The following is a 19,962-nucleotide window of genomic DNA, read 5'->3' on the forward strand; positions in this document are numbered from 1 at the left end:
GTGACCACTAGGTGGAGCTAGAGGACCATCAATAGGAAACAATGCAGCCTTGAACGTCTCTGTATTACATTGTGAGTAGATGATTTCTCATTTTGTAGACACGGACATCCTTGAACATAAGGGTCGGGGGTTCAATACCTCTGTGAGTGAGCAAGTAGGTGAACTCTGCATTGCTCAGGTTTACAGGAGGTCATCTGGGATGGAAGCTCCTGGAATTTGTGTGAAGGCAAAAGTAACATGCCCGAGATGCTGTTGATGTTACATCACACAGATCAACCCAGCGGTTCCAAGATGTGTTCCATCGAGTCCAAATGCAAGTTACACTTTGAGATCAAATATTATGTTTTAATATGACTCAGGATGTCCAGTCTGTCTTTTCCTTTCCATCAGAGATTTTCCACTCTCCATGTTGTTATTTGAGATCTGGAGCCACGTTGGCTTTGCAGCATTCATGCCTCGTCTTTACGCTCCTCTTTGTCGCCCCAGTTTAGGCACCGCTGGGCAATCAGCCAATCAGGAGCTGGAACACACCAGATTTTGAGCAACTGATATAATGAGTTTCAGCTCATAAAATTTGATTTTACAGTAGGAGACAGAAGACAGAAAATGTGCAGCGCTGTGGGTGAGAGGAAATGTGGTGCTTTACAATCAGTTCTAGGGGGCACTGCATCATCACCACCATCATCACCACAGAGGAAGAGGGACAAGAGGAGGAGGGATGAAAGATCCTGTTCCTATTCTACCTTTAATTCAACTCTGAAATTCATGAGCATCTCTTTCCTCCTCAGCTAGTTCTCTGAGGAGAACACACTCCCGCACAAAGTGCCGGTTTCACAGAGAAACAAATGTAGCTCCACCCCCCAGCAATGATTACAAGTGTTCACAAAAAAACAACAACAAAACAACCCATAAACAAGGTGAAAGTTTGTTAAGTGCAGCCACTGTCAGGCCTGAGCTGCTAACGAGCTCCTACAACATGAGATCCTAATTAACCTCAAAGGTACGACGCTTCCTGTCAAACTATTAAAGAAGATGTCGCGACTTGTTCATTATCAACCACAACAAACATAAGCAGAGACACGCAATCTCCACTTTAAACATTTTATTATTACAGACAAAAGAAAACAAGTCATTGTGACACAAAATGAATCTAATGCGGGTACAGTTCTTATGCACCAACACCATCCTGAAAAATATATTTATTATTCTAATAATTATGTTTGATCAATAATAATAATAATAATAATAATAATAATAATAATAATGCGCCCTGATGAATTTAAGCCAAAATGTTTCTTCATATTCATAAATAGAGGTGCATCCAAATTAAATAGAACGAGCAGATTTTAAAACATGGTTGTCAAAAAGCAAAAAAGAAAAACGAGTTCTCATCAACCGCTTTTGCAAATTAACGAAGCACATTTGGCAGGTTTATACACAAAATTAAAAGATTTACTCCGACGTCTTGTTCATCTGAACATAAAATCTGCTACAGTGAAAAATCAAAATATCTTCAGAATTGTTTTCCTTCACAAAAAAAGATCAGTTCAACACAATTCTAAAACACCTAATAAAACTAGTCAAAAAACTTTAAAACCCACTGTTATTTTTAGTAACATTTCACATTTAGCAACTTTTTTTTTCTTTTTAAATTCACCTGTACAAGTGGTGTTGGGACCAGGGTGGGTGGGATTACAAGTGAGGGGGCGGTCTCTACTGACCAAAAGGAAGAGAAGCTAAAGGAGAGGTTTTGACCTTTGACCTCTACAGTTTTGTAACGTCCTGAGGCCGTGTGACGATAGCGAGACTCCCTTTCCCCTTTCTTTTTTTTTTGTCAGTCTTCAGACTCCTCTCATTTTTTTTTCGTCAGGAGAGAAACCAGAACATAGTTTTAAAACACAGGTTTTAGTGTGTTTTCCCCTCACCGAATCCACCTGCACAAAAGTCACATACCCAAACAAAAATAACGCCAAAAAAGAAAGATAAGTGAGGGACCGCAGCTAAATACACACATAAGAAGGATCCATTCTGGTGATATTTACAATCACTCTGTGAGAAATAAAGAAAATGAAGTCCTCCACTCGTCACTTACAGACGCCGCGTGGATTTGTGACCATTAAGGATTTTCAGTTTGGGGTGGTTCTGTCTGTCCTGAAGTTGATTCACCCCTCCTGGAGTGAGAATATTCGACTTTCCTGCATTAGCTTCTCTACACATTGAGGATGCTTAAAGCATTTTCTTCTCCCCTGTGAGAGCAGTCCATGGCGAGAAAAAAAAAAAAAAAAAAAAAAAAGAGCGATGGAGAGAAAAAATAAAAACAAAAAGGAGACTTTTTTTGGTCATCATTTCCAGAGTGTTGGCATGAGCTCAGTGCCTGTTTGGAAAAAAAAGGAAAGATCACTGATAAGGAAAAACAAGAGAAGCGCCTCGGGCGTCGGGCCGATCTAAGTGCTTGGCAAAATAGGTGAAGCTACAGGAGCGTTCTTTGGGATTTGGTTTGAAATCCGTCAGAAAATTCAACAAGAGAAAGAAAAAAAGGTGGAGAAGCAGAGACGTTGATGACGTTGCCGTTGATGTTGGAAAAGCTCCCTGGACTCTTGACATTTGGAGGTCTTTCAGCTTCAAGTGAGGTAGAGAGGCTTGTCCCGAGCCGCCATGCCGCTGCTGAAGAAGAGATTTTGTTAGTGAGAAAAAAAAAATGCTGTTTTCTATGTGTTTACCAAAGATGTTATCTCCCACTTGCAAGCCATAAAAATGCAGTCGATAAATGCATGTATCATAGGAATCTTACATTGTGTGATGCAAGCACCACATTTGGAAGTAGTGGTACTTATTGGTCTACTTTTAACAAACAACCTGTTAACTATTTCAGTTTTCATGAAGGTGATGATTTTTTCCACATGGCACCTGGAAATATGTTAGGTTAGAAACTCTACTGCCATCTCTCCTAGACATTTCCATGCCTCCACTGGAATGTCATCTGGACCAACTGCCTTTCCACTCTTCATCCTCTTCATAGCAGCCCTCACTTCCTCCTTGCTAATCTCTTGTACTTCCTGATTTACTCTCACCACATCATCCAGCCTTTTCTCTCGCTCATTTTCTTTATTCATCAGCTCTTCAAAATATTCCCTCCACCTTCTCAGCACACACTCCTCACTTGTCAGCACATTACCATGTGCATCTTTTACCACCCTAACCTGCTGCACATCTTTTCCAGCTCTGTCCCTTTGTCTGGCCAATCGGTACAAGTCCTTTTCTCCTTCCTTACTATTCAATGTCTTGTACAGCTCGCAATATGCCTTTTCCATTGCTTTTGCCACTTCTCTTCTCGCCTTACGCCGCATCTCCTTGTACTCCTGTCTACTTTCTTCATCTCTCCTACTATCCCAAAACTTTTTCGCCAACCTCTTTCTCCTTATGCTTTCCCGGACTTCTTCATTCCAGCACCAAGTCTCCTTGTCTTCCTTCCACTGTCCAGATGTCATACCCAGTACTGCCCTAGCTGTCTCCCTCACCACATCTGCAGTACTTTTCCAGTTGTCCAAAATTGCTTCCCTCCAACCAGTGCTTCTCTCACCTGCTCGCTAAATTTCACACAACAGTCTTCCTCCTTCAGCTTCCACCATCTGATCCTTTGTTGAGCTCTCACTCTCTTCTTCTTCTTTACCTCTAAAGTCATCCTACAAACAACCATCCTATGCTGTCTAGTGACACTCTCTCCTGCTACCACCTTACAGTCTCTGATTTCTTTTAGCTTGCATCTCCTATAAAGAATGTAGTCCACCTGTGTGTACCTTCCTCCACTCTTATATGTTACCCTGTGCTCCTCCCTTTTCTTAAAGTAGGTATTCACCACAGCCATTTCCATCCTTTTTGCAAAATCAACTACAATCTGTCCTTCCCCATTCCTATCCTTGATACCATATCTACCCATTACTTCCTCATCACCTTTGTTCCCTTCACCAACATGCCCACTGAAGTTTGCTCCTATCACCACTCTTTCATGCTTGGGCACACTCTCCACCACCTCATCTAATACACTCCAGATAACTTCAATTATTACCACCTAAAAATTAAAACGTAAAATTTCAGGTGGCTAATAGCTCTTTTGAAGGATAGGACTTCTCAAAAGTATTTATACCAAATTTGGTGCTTATATCATCAACTGATTGATTCTTATACTTATGTAATGCACCAGTAATAAACAGGTAACAGATTACTCTGTAACTCCTCCCACAGCCGTTAAACTCTATAACTCCTCCCACAGCCATTACACCATATAACTCCCCCTACAGCTGTTAGACTGTATAACTCCTCCCAATTTTCAATTTGAATTTATTTTCATTTATACAACCCCTGGCAAAAATTATGGAATCACCGGCCTCGGAGGATGTTCATTCAGTTGTTTAATTTTGTAGAAAAAAAGCAGATCACAGACATGACACAAAACTAAAGTCATTTCAAATGGCAACTTTCTGGCTTTAAGAAACACTGTAAGAAAGCAGGAAAAAAATTGTGGCAGTCAGTAACAGTTACTTTTTTAGATCAAGCAGAGGGAAAAAAATATGGAATCACTCAATTCTGAGGAAAAAATTATGGAATCATGAAAACAAAAGAACGCTCCAACACATCACTAGTATTTTGTTGCACCACCTCTGGCTTTTATAACAGCTTGCAGTCTCTGAGGCATGGACTTAATGAGTGACAAACAGTACTCTTCATCAATCTGGCTCCAACTTTCTCTGATTGCTGTTGCCAGATCAGCTTTGCAGGTTGGAGCCTTGTCATGGACCATTTTCTTCAACTTCCACCAAAGATTTTCAATTGGATTGAGATCCGGACTATTTGCAGGCCATGACATTGACCCTATGTGTCTTTTTACAAGGAATGTTTTCACAGTTTTTGCTCTATGGCAAGATGCATTATCATCTTGAAAAATGATTTCATCATCCCCAAACATCCTTTCAATTGATGGGATAAGAAAAGTGTCCAAAATATCAAAGTAAGCTTGTGCATTTACTGATGATGTAATGACAGCCATCTCCCCAGTGCCTTTACCTGACATCTTACAGTTCGGTCACAGACGTTGACTCCAGTTTCCTCCCATTCGTTCCTCATTTGTTTTGTTGTGCATTTTCGATTTTTGAGACATACTGCTTTAAGTTTTCTGTCTTGACGCTTTGATGTCTTCCTTGGTCTACCAGTATGTTTCCCTTTAACAACCTTCCCATGTTGTTTGTATTTGGTCCAGAGTTTAGACACAGCTGACTGTGAACAATCAACATCTTTTGCAACATTGCGTGATGATTTACCCTCTTTTAAGAGTTTGATAATCCTCTCCTTTGTTTCAATTGACATGTCTCGTGTTGGAGCAATGATTTATGTCAGTCCACTTGGTGCAACAGCTCTCCAAGGTGTGATCACTCCTTTTTAGATGCAGACTAACGAGCAGATCCGATTTGATGCAGGTGTTAGTTTTGGGGATGAATATTTACAGGGTGATTCCATAATTTATTCCTCAGAATTGAGTGAGTCCATATTTTTTCCCCTCTGCTTGGTCTAAAAAAGTAACGTTACTGACTGCCACAATTTTTTTTCTTAATTTCTTATAGTGTTTCTTAAAGCCAGAAAGTTGCCATTTGAAATGACTTTAGTTTTGTGTCATGTCTGTGATCTGCTTTTTTTCTACAAAATTAAACAACTGAACGAATATCCTCCAAGGCCGGTGATTCCATAATTACTGCCAGGGGTTGTATAGCGCCAAATCACAATAGAGTTGCCTCAAGGCGCTTCACACAAGGAAAAACTCCCTCTGAGGAAGAAACCTCAAGCAGACCAGAGCGTTCCCACAACTGTTAAACTCTGTAACTCCCCCCACAGCCGTTAGATTGTATAACTCCTCTCACAGCTGTTTCACAGCCGTTAGACTGTATACCTCCTCTCACAGCTGTTAGACTGTATAACTCCTCTCACAGCTGTTTCACAGCCGTTAGACTGTATACCTCCTCTCACAGCTGTTAGACTGTATAACTCCTCTCACAGCTGTTAGACTGTATAACTCCTCTCACAGCTGTTTCACAGCCGTTAGACTGTATACCTCCTCTCACAGCTGTTAGACTGTATAACTCCTCTCACAGCTGTTTCACAGCCGTTAGACTGTATACCTCCTCTCACAACTGTTAGACTGTATACCTCCTCTCACAGCTGTTAGACTGTATAACTCCTCTCACAGCCATTAGACTGTATAACTCCTCTCACAGCCATTAGACTGTATAACTCCTCCCACAGCCGTTACACTGTATAACTCCTCCCGCAGCTATTAGACTGCATAACTCCTCCCACAGCCGAGACAATCCTGTCTCAGAGGTCTACAGACAATTCCTTTGACTTCATGCTTGTTTTGTACTCTGACATGCACTGTCAACTCTGGGACCTTATATGTAGACAGGTGTGTGCCTTTCCAAATCATGTCCAATCAGCTGAATTTAGCCCAGGTGGACTCCAGTTAAGCTGTAGAAACATCTCAAGGATGATCAGTGGAAACAGGATGCACCTGAGCTCAATTTTGTGTTTCATGGTAAGGCTGTGAATACTTACGTACATGTGGCTTCTTAGTTTTTTCACATTGTCATTATGGGGTACTGTATGTAGAATTTTGAGGAAAAAAATGAATTCTATCCATTTTGGAATGAGGCTGTAAAATAACAAAATGTTATGTTATTTAGCCTCAAGGACAAATTGCCCACTGTTTACCTCTAGAGGAATTTATTCAGGCCTTGGTGAGATTATTTGGATCCATTCTTATCTCAACCCACAAAGACAATAAACTGACTTACACATAGACTGAAGCATGCTTCAGTTTTTCCCTTTCACCTCCCTTCCTGCCACCCCTGCGGCAGGCCCCCGTTCTTCCCAAGCTGGCAGGCGGCGCGACTCCAGTTGCAGCAGCTACCACACACTCACATTGCCTCAATTTGGAAAACGGACTGTTTCAAGTTTAGTGCACATATACAATGTCAAGTGTATATGTGTTGTCTTAATTCTGATGTGTGCCATTATTACGGTAAACAAGTAATAATTTTGGATTAATTGCTGTTTGTCTGTGGAATGTGAGTGTGGCAATCTTGTTGTTGTAATGACAATGATAATAAAGCTATCCATCCATCCATCCAAAAAGTGACACGCTGTGATTACTTTCTGGATGCACTATACGCATCCAAATTTTTATCCGAAGTTCTTCTCAGTGGGATCTCTTGTCACCTATGTTTACTAGTTCTGTCTGTGGATTTCTGTGCTTGATTTAAAAAAAAATTGTTTTAAGGTTGAAGTACTTGTGTGTGTTTTTGTTTGTTTTTTGGGAGGGGGTTGTTCTATGATGCTAACACTGACCAACGCTGTCGTTTGACAGTCATAAAAGCCCTTCATATTGTCTATATCACCACAGAATGTGCATCATGGTGTCTTGTCACTATATTTTAAAGCATGTGGGTCAAAATCCTAAATTGTTTCCAGATAAAATGATTTTTAATCAATTTGATCAACAACAGAAAACCTATAGAATACAGAGTCTGTAGCTTCACACTCTCCAAAACTCCAGACTCCAGCGCCACATAGCGTTTCAGCAAACACTCTGTCTCCTTCAAAATGTGATGACCAGGATATGACCCTGCCGTGATCCTGTTTGACACACAGATGAATCAGCGCTTCTTGGAACAGCAACACCACGTTTCAGGTGTAAGACAAAACAACATCCCTCTCGCACGTCGCCTGAACGGCCTGATTCAATAAGGCAAAGTGTGCAGAGCGAAACGCGGCAAACTTAATTGGATGTCACACTTTTTTCTGAGCTGGATAATGGCATTGTTCTACTTGTGCATCACTCATTTCAATTTGGAGGAGATGCTTTGCGGGCACTTCAGTGGTGAAATCACAGTTTATGATTAACACTGTTCCTAAGAGCTCAAGTGAAGAGGTTTAGAGCAAGTCGCTTGGAAAATGAGTAACTGTTAGACATTTACTTACCGCTCTCATCAGTCCAATGTCCCACAAAAAGAGCGATATTTTATTTTGAAATATCTGCAGCACTGATCTGTGCTGCAGATCACTTATCTGTGGTTGCTTCTGTGTCCTTGTTTGGCCATTAGATCGATCACAACATAACATCAAACAATAGGGTGATTGGTTAGAGCGAGCTCACCCGCAGTGGTTGGGTCCACAGTCCCTGTTGCAGTACTCGCCGTCCCAGTCGGGGTTCTGGCCATGCACTGGATTAGTGGCCCCTGGAGACTGTGAGCTGCCGACACTGTTCTGATAATCAGCCTGAATGTGGGAGAATCCCTACAGGGAAGACATGAGCAAACAAAACAACCTTCAGGGCCTTGTTCTGTATTAAACTTTCAAATTCTGGTTATTATGGCACAGCGTGGTGCAGCCCAGATAAAGTAATTACAAAAACTCAAAACTATAAGTACTACAAGCGGTAAACATGAATAGTGGAGTTTTTTTTCATTTCTGTCTTGTTGATGTCTTGCAGTGAGAACAGCAAATCCTGAGGCCCAGTTTGTAGAAGTCAACATTAACTTGAATTAGAGATATGAAGGCATGTAAAATAGTCTAATAGTTAAAAAATAAGGTATGTCCTCAAAAAGATACACACAAGACTCTTCTAGTTGTACAGACAAAATGAGCGCAAATAAATACCTATGATGCACAAGAAGGTTAGAGTGAACTGATCAGATTGGGCGTCCTCATGGATACTAACTGAACTCCAGTTTGCTGGAGTCTCCAAGACTTAAAGTATGTCCCCAGAGCTCCCCAAACACTGAAGATGACCTGAATCTAACCTTAACACAACCTGAACCTCATAATGGCATCCTCATCAGGAGAGAGAACGAAATATCATTTATTATAAAGACACAAAAACGTCCCACCAGAACTCAGATCTGGGTTTTTCCAACCAAGAGTTTCATTTCTTACAATTTCAACGTATTTATACAGCAACACTTCACAAGATAGGAAAACACGGTGGCCTCGCGGTTAGTACGATAAAGTCCCAGGTTCACTTTGGAACTGGTCCCTTCTCTGCGGAGTTTGCATGTTCTTCCTGTCTGTGCACGGGTCCCCTCCAGTGATCCCAGCTTCCTTCCACCTCTGAAGACATGCAGGTCTGACGGTGCAAAGACTAAACTGACCACAGCAGTGAATGAAAGTGTTGAATGAGTTTGCTTGTCTGCATTTTATACAGCACTTTTCCATCTGAATCAGAAGCTCAAATCGCTTTACAACGGTGCCTCACATTCACCCATGCACACAGTGATGTCAGTATGCTGCCATGTATGGCACTCAACTGCAAACTGGGGGCAACTTGGAGATTAAAGCCCTCGTCCAAGGGCCCTTAGTGATTTTCTGGTTCAGCAGGGGTTTGGGCAGAGGATTCTTTGGTCTCGTGCCCAACGCTTAACCACTAGACCATCACCTCCCCTAATGTGGTAAGGGGTTTCTTGTCAAACATCCCTAAAGTCTTACAACTGCAGCAAAACATAGACCTCAAATGATTTAGACTATATCAGTACTCAAATATTATTTCAGAATATTACCAATAACAACATGAAGATGCCACGTATGAAATTATCCAAAGTGATGTTGAATTTTTCCACGTAAAGTGAGTGCAGTTGTGATTTTCCAACAATTTGTGCTTCTTGTTGGTTTTACCCCCTTAAATTGTGGTTCTTAATCACTTAAAACCATGTAACAACACTGGTAACGAACACCTGAGCGTACGTTTGACACAACTTGTCGTAGTTAAGTTACTCGGTAGCAAAAAACATGGCAGCCACGCAAAGAACCACTGTCACGATGACGTGCCACCATAACTGTAATGTCCAACCTGCTGACTGAGAGGAGGGGAATGCAGCGGTGCCTGGAGCCCCATTTGGTGCGAGATGATTGGCTGTGACTGCTGCATGCGGATTGGCTGGTTGAGCAGGGAGCTCTGGTGCAGGGACAGCTGGGCGTGGGGGTGCAGAGGTGGACTGATCTGGAAGGGGGCTGGAGGAGAGGCACTCATGCTTGGCGGCAACATCTGAGACTGGCTGAGGGTCTGGGCCAGGGTGTGGCGGGGTGGCCCGGCGTAGCTCTGGAGATCTGACAGGGGGAAGGAGCCCGGGGGCCCCAAGTAGGGTGAGGATGGCTGTGGGGGCACGCTGTACAGGGGCTGCTTTGAGGGCAACAGGTGCGAGGGTTGGCTGGTCTGCTGGACACTTTTTGTTTCAGGATCACTGTACGTCTGCGGATGGAAAGAAAAAAGAATAAGAAACTTTTAATAACTAACTCATGATTAATGGCATGAAGTGTAGAATGTGAAAACCTCAGCCTTTAGTTCACACATTACAGTAAGTCATCAATCATCATCCATCACACTCCTGATTGCAACACATTTCCTCCCTTGTTTCTTCCCCCCTTTATTAACAGCAACATCCATTACACCTGGACTTGGACATGGTGGATTTTCCTTTTGCCTTCCACTCTGAGATTCTTGCTAAATACTTGTCAAGTGCTTCACCACAGATCTGTCCTGGTTAGCTGGTTTACAGCTGTCACACAGTTTACAGTTTAAATCCCTGGACAAGTTGGCCTCATTGATGGTCTATACCAGTCTATCACAAGGCCTCATGGTCCGGACAGCTTTCACACCCACCTATGTGGACATGCTGAAGACGGGGTCAAAGCTGACAATGCCTACAACTGTAACTTCAAGAAAAAGTCCCCAAACAATTCCAGTCAAAAACGGCACCCAATCTTGATCTTTCTCATTCTGAACAGTTTCACTCTGCGGGGGGCAGCTCGCCAAAAAAAAAAAAAAAAAAACCACTGCGCGCCACACCTCTGCTGCCCCGCCCAACCCTTTCCAGGCTCCTATGATGAGCTGTCAGATTGCTCATCTCCAGCCATCAGTGTTGATTAGAAGGTAATGGAGCCCATTTGTATGAATAGAGCCGGGCCGAGGTAATGATCAATAGACACCTTGACAGATAGATGGGAATAGTGGAGGGGCGCGCACATATGCAGGAGCCCCAGCAGAGAAATGAGACTGTTTGCCCGCAGAACAAATGGAATGACAAAAGGAATCTTCAACACGCTACATTGTGCGCGGTTAATGCAAGACGGCACTAAACAATGCACAGTTCTTTTCCCCGGCTTTTCCTGTAGAACCCGGAACACTACGCTGGGCTTCACAAGATGCCATCCTTCACTGGGCCAAAAGGACGTCATACAACAGGATTATAAAGACGGCGTCAGCGGCTCACCTCGTGACCTCATGGGTTGATGTGGATGTATGTTAACGAGCGATGACCTCATGAACAGCACAGGTGCTGTTTGGAGATAAATTTAAAGGAATTTCCTGAAAGTACTTCTGCCCGTGTGGCACAAGAAAGCTCAATACTGTGTTTTCATATGGAACGTGTTATGGGCATCAGTGAGTGTGTGAGTGTGTGTGTGTGCGCTGCAATTGGCTGACCCCTCCCCCAACCTTACATCATACCAACACCAAACCCCCCACCAACATCCAGACCCTGTGGAAATAAGGTATTGTTCCAAATATGGTCTGTTCTGTTTTACATCAGAACCCCCCCCACGCCACCCCGCCACCCCATCCCAACGAAGCCCCGCCCAGCCCATTACTGGGGATTTTCTATCCAATCCATCATCACGCTTATCCAGCGCTGTGTGTGCGTTGTTAGTGTTACCTTGGAAACCAGAGTGGCTCGGTACGCAGCCAAGGCTTTCAGGTACTCTTTCTTGGCCGCCTCAGTTTTCCTCTTGTAACCCTGCGTTTAAAAAAAAATAAAAAATCAAAACAAGAGGTTTCGCGTGAGAGAACGGGATTGCACATGCACACACACACACACACACACACACACACACACACACACACACACACACACACACACACACACACACACACACACACACACACACACACACACACACACACTTTTGTGGTTATTTTACTCCATGGCTTTTTACATTTTTTTATAAAGCATCAGGAAACACGTGCACACAAATATGTCTCGTTAATGTCTCGCTTTCCATCAGGACCAATGGCACAGAACACCTCCATTTCCTCATCACGGCACTAATACTCCCTCATCTCGATGTCTGCTCTCCTATTGTGGCAACACATCATTTCCATTTCAATCCACCTTAGAGAAATGAAGTGGAACTTCTGTCTTTCTGTCTCCTTTTATAATGCTGCTATCAGCACAGTAACATTAGTGATACACCAGAGTGCTTGTTGCCATTTGGCACATTAGGATGCGATCCTTGCCTGTGTATGAGTTTTATTTTAAACTGCTGTCTGCACTGTTACAGTGACTGTGTTGCTACACAGTCTGGTGTTTGAATGCATAAAGAATTGTGCGTGCACGCGGACGGGTACGTGTCTGAGTGAATACATTTTAGTGCATCTGTGTAGGATGATGCAGAAATGTACAAATATAGGGCTATTAGCTATAAGGGCTGCAGAAAAAAAATCGTGCCTATTATGTAAATCAAAAAGGAGCGAGAACCTTTTTCTTTAACAAAAAAAAGTACAGTTTTCATGCAATTGATGCTTCTGCTGCACAGCCAGAAGACACTGCTAATTGCATTGTAATGGAAAATATATCGCTTTAAAAATCTTTTCCTAAAAATAAATCTTGCTATCCTCCCAAGAGTCTTGTTAATAGGACAAAAAAGGTAACAGCCTTGGTTTTTGTTAGAGTTCAACGCCCAAAAGGCAAATATCGCGGCCTCCTGTAATTCTGTCACATTTCCTATCTATTACCGCAGAGGTGGAGATGCTTTAAATAGTCACAACAACAATACGACGACTGTTCTTCAGGAATCGCAGATACCCTTCAGTCAAATCCAAGGACAAGGTGATAATGGGCCAGAATCACTAACTCTGCATTATATTCTATATTCCTGACAGGATCAAAACAACAGATGAGAGATATAAGCAAGGAGAGTGGAAATGAGAATTTTAATCATTCCTGTTTGTCAGTCAAACAATGAAGATGCACAATGTGGACACTGGGTGGTTTAACAGATGTGGAGCCTCCTGCTGGGTTTGTTTGTTTTTTTCCTCACCATTTTTTCACTATATTTCTTTAGAAAGATCCTTTTTCTTTGGATGAACTTACTGTTGAGCAAATTCAGGGTAAAAATTGTAATTTTTTTTGTATTGCACAAACTGGTAAACACAACACAGAGGGTTTGTCACATGCGGTTCTCAGTGGGGCTTGATGGGGCTAAAAAATAAAACAAATCAGTAGCAGTATTGTGGCTCCACCAGAAAACAGATTTGCTATCCAGTGCCAGCAGCCTCTTGACTGTATCACACTGGGCTGCGATTGTTGGTGACAAACTGCGAACGGCATTCACGAGGGTCTGGATCTCGTGTTACTAGAATTTTGAACATATTTAAAAAAATTTGCATGAAAAACTTTAAAATTAGTCACAGTGGTCAATGCAGGAGTGTCAAACCCATCTCAAACCCTTTTCAATTTAGTTTCAGTGAGTCAGAAAGGTGCACGAAATGTGAGACAATTTCATGAGGGTTTGGAGACCTATGAAAATACATCGACCAAAAATGAGAATCTGGCATTCCAGACGCGAGTCAGGCGTGAACTGCCCTGGGAGTGTAACAAAACTGTGAATACAGGTCAGTGTGATTCCAAGTGGAAACTGTCGCTAATTTACGTATTTTCTCGCAAATTTACGAGGGCTGTCCATAAAGTATATGTCCTTTTTATTTTTTTCAAAAACTATATGGATTTCATGCATATGTTTTTACGTCAGACATGCTTGAACCCTCGTGCGCATGCGTGAGTTTTTTCACGCCTGTCGGTGACGTCATTCGCCTGTGAGCACTCCTTGTGGGAGGAGTCGTCCAGCCCCTCGTCGGAATTCCTTTGTCTGAGAAGTTGCTGAGAGACTGGCGCTTTGTTTGATCAAAATTTTTTCTAAACCTGTGAGACACATCGAAGTGGACACGGTTCGAAAAATTAAGCTGGTTTTCGGTGAAAATTTTCATTAAAAAAATCTCCTTTAATAGTGGAATATCCGGATAAAATGCTGAAACCGACTTCTTCTGAAACTTCTCTGTTCTCTCATGACGTCCTGGATCAATAGAGCCTGAAATGTGGAGGTTTTCAGCTTGAAACAGGCTGACCACGGCGCCTGAGAGCGCTGCGCGACGTCTCGCACCGTGGGAAGTCCTTAAAGCGACAGTATCACCTCAAAATCTCTCATCAGCCGTTAAAATTTTCACGGAAAACCAGCTTAATTTTTCGAACCGTGTCCACTTCGATGTGTCTCACAGGTTTAGAAAAAATTTTGATCAAACAACGCGCCAGTCTCTCAGCAACTTCTCAGACAAAGGAATTCCGACGAGGGGCTGGACGACTCCTCCCACAAGGAGTGCTCACAGACGAATGACGTCACCGACAGGCGTGGAAAAACTCACGCATGCGCACGAGGGTTCAAGCATGTCTGACGTAAAAACATATGAATGAAATCCATATAGTTTTTGAAAAAAATAAAAAGGACCGTTACTTTATGGACAGCCCTCGTATGTCCACAACAACTCGCTTACAGTGAGACACAAGTTTCAGCATCTCCCCACCACCATTTTTTTTCTTTCTGCCTCCACACTTTCTATCACATCCAAAAGTTATGATTTATGCACAGTGAAGGTTCATCTGAGCAAGACACCCCCCCACCCCCCCAATGAGTCAGATTCATTTGATATCTTAAATAGATGATCTTTTTGTCAAACTCCAGCTTGGAACCAGAACTGGGAGAAAATGACAAATATTAAGAAACTGTAAAGGAGAATCGTGCCACCTACAGGACAACAGCTTCTACCCTGATTATTTTATTTATTGTCAACTGTATATTTTATTTATTTATTTTTGCCAAATTTGCATTTGTGTCCTGCCAGAATTTTGGCTGTTATTTTTTAAAAACAATTCTCATGACTAGTTCTGTCTGTTGTGTATTGTATGTGTGAATTAACATCAATGTCATAGGCACTCTACTTTAAAATGCATATTTGCTCACTAATTCCAAATTCAGCTGACCATAATAACTGCTCAGCCCCCCCCCCAAACTGAAAAAAAAAAAAAAAAACTGACTGGAGCCACCAGTGGAGTGTCTGTGTTAATGCAAGCAAATACAAATCTGAATGTTTGTTTTTGCAGGGTTGTATGAACATTTTGGGGGGGGGGGTTTACATGTATTTACAGCCTGCACGCTCCGTCACTCTCCCCACACATTTATATTTTTCCCACATTGACCATTTCTCGCCTGTAAATTGCCCAACTTTGTTCGTCTCAGACTGTTTTACGACTGCTGTTGCACAGAATGCTCCACCAACTCCCCCCGGTTTCTTTTGCTAGAATTAAATTTAGAAAGAAAATCATTTTAATGAGAGTCAGGGGAGTGAGGATAAACGGATGGATTATCTTTGGAAAGAGAAGAACTAGCTCATTAAGGTAAGCTGTATCTCACAGCAATGTTCTGGTAATTACACAAGTGCATAATGCCAGGAAATAATTGCCTGCTGCAACACACACACATGCCATCTACTGGTAGCATCTGATATATGTGTGTGTTAATATTCTTGCACTTTTGATTTCATGACATATTAGTGTGTGTTTGTGAAACTCAGTCCAGTTTGGCATGAAAAAGCTGAAAAAGGAAAAAAAAAAATCACTTTTTCCCCCTTTTTTGCACAAGGTGACGAGATTTGCATGAAAATTACTCACTTCTACAACAGATGTGCAGAATCATGTGAAGCTGCAATATGTTTTGTCCATAAGATGTACATCACTGTGCAAAACCTACACCCTACAATTTTTTGAAGATATAAACTTACCAACATCGGTCAAATTTAATCTTGATACAAACAAATAAACAAAATTAAAACACAGTACATGACATCACAATTACATTCTGCAAAATGATGGTGAAAAAAAAAAACTAAATCGAGAAAGAAAATACAATTTTTTTTAAGTTACAAAAAGTGACAAAAACAAATTTTATATTATATTAGTCTGAACACCTGACTGAGTTCTGAGTATTCCAAATGCTTTTATTGTGAAACAGTTTCAGATGAATATGAGTCATCACAGCGGTAGCTGTCAAACTTGTCAGCTATCCTACTGAGCCTCAGGAAACAAAAAATGAAATATAACTCTTTCAACTTCTTCTGCAAACTCATAAGTACAATAATACCCCCACCCCCCCCACCCTTTTATCTAAACTCTGTCCTGTAGGTTCTATTGTAGCTTCTGTGTGGCCCTGAAATTTGATCATTTCTGTCCAAAATTGAATCACTGAAGACTTTTGACCTGGAGTTTGACTTTTCAGGGTCAACCAAGATCAAAGGTCATGTGACTAATGGAAAGGTGATGTGTGACTTCATATTAGTGGTTAATAGCAGTAACAGATTTATCGTTAACACACTTCCCTAGGATAGCCATCATAAACATGTCCTACACACAGCCACTGCACCCAAATTTTCACCTCGTCCTGTTACCTTGTCTTTTAACCAATTTTTATCAAAATCAAATGACTTTGCCGCTGGCTGACCCTCAGTCTTTCCACCACTTCTGGGATAAATCCAATGAAAACTGCTTGAGTTGTGTTGTTAGCAAACATACAGACATACAGGATGGGTGTAAAAATCAGGAAACTGAAACTCTGACTGCAGACGACTCATAAAACTTCTATTTTCTTAACATTTTACTTTTAGAAGTACAGAGATTTGTAGTGTTGTTTTCAACATGAAGTAGAAATAAGTCCTACAGTATGTAGGCCTTGAGCGCTTATTCCCTGGATTCTGTAATCTACTACTTCCCCTGGACGGGTGCCAGTTGAACACAGGTTACTTCTCCATCCAAGGACGACACCCATTCACAGCTGGATGGACTGGGACAATGCAGACAACGTGTATTGTCCGAGAACACAGATAGATCAAGAGATCAGGAACCGGAGGTCTGCATGTTGGTACTTCAACTCAGTATCCCCTGAGGTACCTGCTCATTACGTCTTCTGTTTCTTAAATGACAAAATGAATTACCATCAACTGCACCACCATTGCCCAGCTGAGCCTAAGACGCTCCAAACAGTGCGCCACCTTCTGCAGATTTTGTACCTGCTTCTGTTCCTCTCCTAGGCTGTCCCACATTGAAGCCACAATTTTGGACACATCTCCGAAGGTGGCATTGGGGTTCTGTCCCTTGATGGCCGCCTGGGTATCTCTGAAGAAAAGCGCGTAGGCCGACACGGGTTTCTGTGGCTCATTGGGATCCTTCTTCTTCTTCTTCTTTTGGGGTTTGGGTTTGGGCTTCATCATCTCTGCTGGGGATCGCTTCTCATTACTTAACTGTGGACAAAAAGACAAGGACAGAGGAAGAGAAATAGAAAGGAAGAGACAAAGACAATGCCGGTCATAAATCAGACAATGAAAATAACACAAATATGTGCAACGGTGCAGTTTTTCAATCCGGAGTGCATTTATGGATACGACGCATAGATAGGGTAAGATAATCCATAATTTTGCAAGGTCAGTTGTATAAAAGCCTTCTGCAGAAACAAGTTCTCACATGACGTTCAACATCAATAATGTTGCCAAAACTGAGCATTTAAGGAGCACTGGAGAGGGTGGAAGTAGGAGAATTCTGCAAAGGGCAGACGGATCAATTTAGTGAGAGGATGAATAAAAACAAAGACGACGTCAAAAAGAGAAAGGGGCACTGGTTCTCAATCCTGGTCCGAGGGACTCCAAATCCTGCACATTTTCCATTTGTGTAGTTGGATGATCTCCAGTGGCTGACCAGTATCACAATGTGAAGCCACCATTGTGGTGCCACACCCTGCAGCCTGCCACACTTATCAAGAAGACTTCCCCTGCCTGGAGATACACAGAGACGCAGCAAACCATCAGGAGCTATGGCCGACTGACACAAGACAAGTGCAAGTTCAGGTGCTTTTTGTTGTGCTGTAGTTGGTCTCTGTTCAGTGGTCACTGTGGTGCGCAATGGGGGATTTTCAAGCTACGATAGAACAGCGCCTACGCTCGTGTGCGATGACGTCACAACTCTATCCGGTTAGGGAGACGCGGTTTTGTTCAACAACAAGAACTGTCAAGAAACTTTCTGGTTGCTGTTTGGAGTTGTGTGGAGGTAGGAATCGGCTTTTGAATGCTTGAATAACGATGTCATTCGCACAAAGAAATCAAACAAGAGTGAAAACATGTTCATTGCACCCTGAATGTTATTTTGGTCGTTGAACTTTCCTAGGAATGAATGTAAACGAATGTAAACGAAGGACACCAAAGCCAAAACAAAATAAGAAATCTGGACTTACGTTGACTTTCAGAGACATCGTTTAACCAGCGTCCAGCTTCAATGAGTCAGCCGCTCCGTGAGGCGTCCTAACAACGGATCGGTTAGCTGGTCCATGAGGCGTCACTGATCGGTAAGTCGCTCCAAGAGGCGTCATAACAACGGATCAGTTAGCTGGTCCATGAGGCATCATAACATTCAATCAGTCAGCCACTCCACAAGGTGTCATAACAACGGATCAGTTAGCTGGTCCATGAGGCATCATAATAGCCGATCAGTAAGCCGCTCCAAGAGGCGTCATAACAATGGACCAGTTAGCCGCTCTGTGAGGCGTCATAACATTCGATCAGTTAGCCACTCCACAAGGTGTCATAACAACGGATCAGTTAGCCGCTCTGTGAGGCGTCATAACATTCGATCAGTCAGCCACTCCACAAGGTGTCATAACAACGGATCAGTTAGCCGCTCTGCAAGGTGTCATAACATCTGATCAGTTAGCCGTTCTGTGAGGTGACATGACAATGAATTGGTTAGCCACTCCATGAGGTGTCATAACATCCGGGAGTGACTGTTGACCCAGCGGGTGCGCACCCACAGTCGAAGTTTGCTATTCGCCCAGCTGCTGTCGCTCTCTCTGGCCGGTGTGAGGGGTTCAGCACTCGCCTCACACCGGGACCACACTGACAAACAGTCTCTGACAGAAGCTCCTCAGCAGGTGTCCGTCACTCTTCTGTTTTTCGCTCAGATTCGCAGACTGTTTCGCTTTTTAAATTTCGCTTTTTTGGAGAACAAACAATGCTTCACAAACATGGTAACTGGCCCATAACAATCAATTGGTTAGCTGCGAGGCGTCATAACAAGCTGTTGTTTCTAATGACGCCAAACACGCGAGCGAGAGGCTCACTAACCGGAAGTCTCGGCAGTGCAACTTGAAAATTGTCCATTCACCACATGGTTTTCTTGCAGAGCACAGGAACAATTAATCAGACATATCAAAAAGCAAAACATTCTTATTTAGGGTCTGTTCCTTTCTCTGCCCCTGACCAAGGCAGCATCTCTACATCTGGAGTTGGTCCCGGGCACCGGAGTGTGGCAGGGTGCCAGACTGTGGCTACCCACTGCTTCCAGTGGGCCTCATGTATCAACGTTGCGTACGGCGATATTTGAGCATATATGGGGTGTACGCCAAAACAGCTGCGCTACTTGGCATTTATCAATGTGGTCGTTGGCGTACGCTGCGCTGAAAATATACACCAGGTCGAGAGGTGGCGTAAATTATACACCAAAATGAACCAGCACTGGAATCCACATAAAAATGAAGATGATCAACATGATAAACAGTGCCATTATACAAATCAATGCATATGTTACATAAATAACACTTTCCTGATTATACTACATAATAATCAGGTTTTGTCGTCTCCATTCGGTTGTCACAATAAAATAAATACAGAAATACATTTAAAAAATAAAGAAATCTGACAGATTAGGCGTGTCTTATTAATTGAGTGAGCAAATATCCACATGTCAAGAATTATTGACATGTGAAAAGAGAATACAGTGG

The 19,962-nt window shown here is 42.5% G+C and overlaps 1 protein-coding gene across 1 annotated transcript in view; it reads right to left on the bottom strand.

Annotated features, from left to right (window-relative positions):
• Positions 1 to 1,087: 1,087 nt before the first annotated feature.
• LOC117512968 (thymocyte selection-associated high mobility group box protein TOX-like) overlaps positions 1,088 to 19,962 on the bottom strand; it is a 255,724-nt gene continuing 236,849 nt past the window's right edge. The window contains exons 5-9 of the mRNA XM_034173220.1: positions 17,207 to 17,437; positions 11,751 to 11,831; positions 9,890 to 10,288; positions 8,201 to 8,340; positions 1,088 to 2,664 (exon numbers count right to left, since the gene is read on the bottom strand). Coding sequence (XP_034029111.1) covers positions 2,622 to 2,664; positions 8,201 to 8,340; positions 9,890 to 10,288; positions 11,751 to 11,831; positions 17,207 to 17,437 — 894 coding nt within the window. The 3' untranslated portion in view covers positions 1,088 to 2,621. The remainder of the gene's footprint in view (positions 2,665 to 8,200; positions 8,341 to 9,889; positions 10,289 to 11,750; positions 11,832 to 17,206; positions 17,438 to 19,962) is intronic.

The sequence above is a fragment of the Thalassophryne amazonica genome, chromosome 6, assembly GCF_902500255.1.
Source record: "Thalassophryne amazonica chromosome 6, fThaAma1.1, whole genome shotgun sequence".
Lineage (NCBI taxonomy): Eukaryota > Metazoa > Chordata > Actinopteri > Batrachoidiformes > Batrachoididae > Thalassophryne > Thalassophryne amazonica.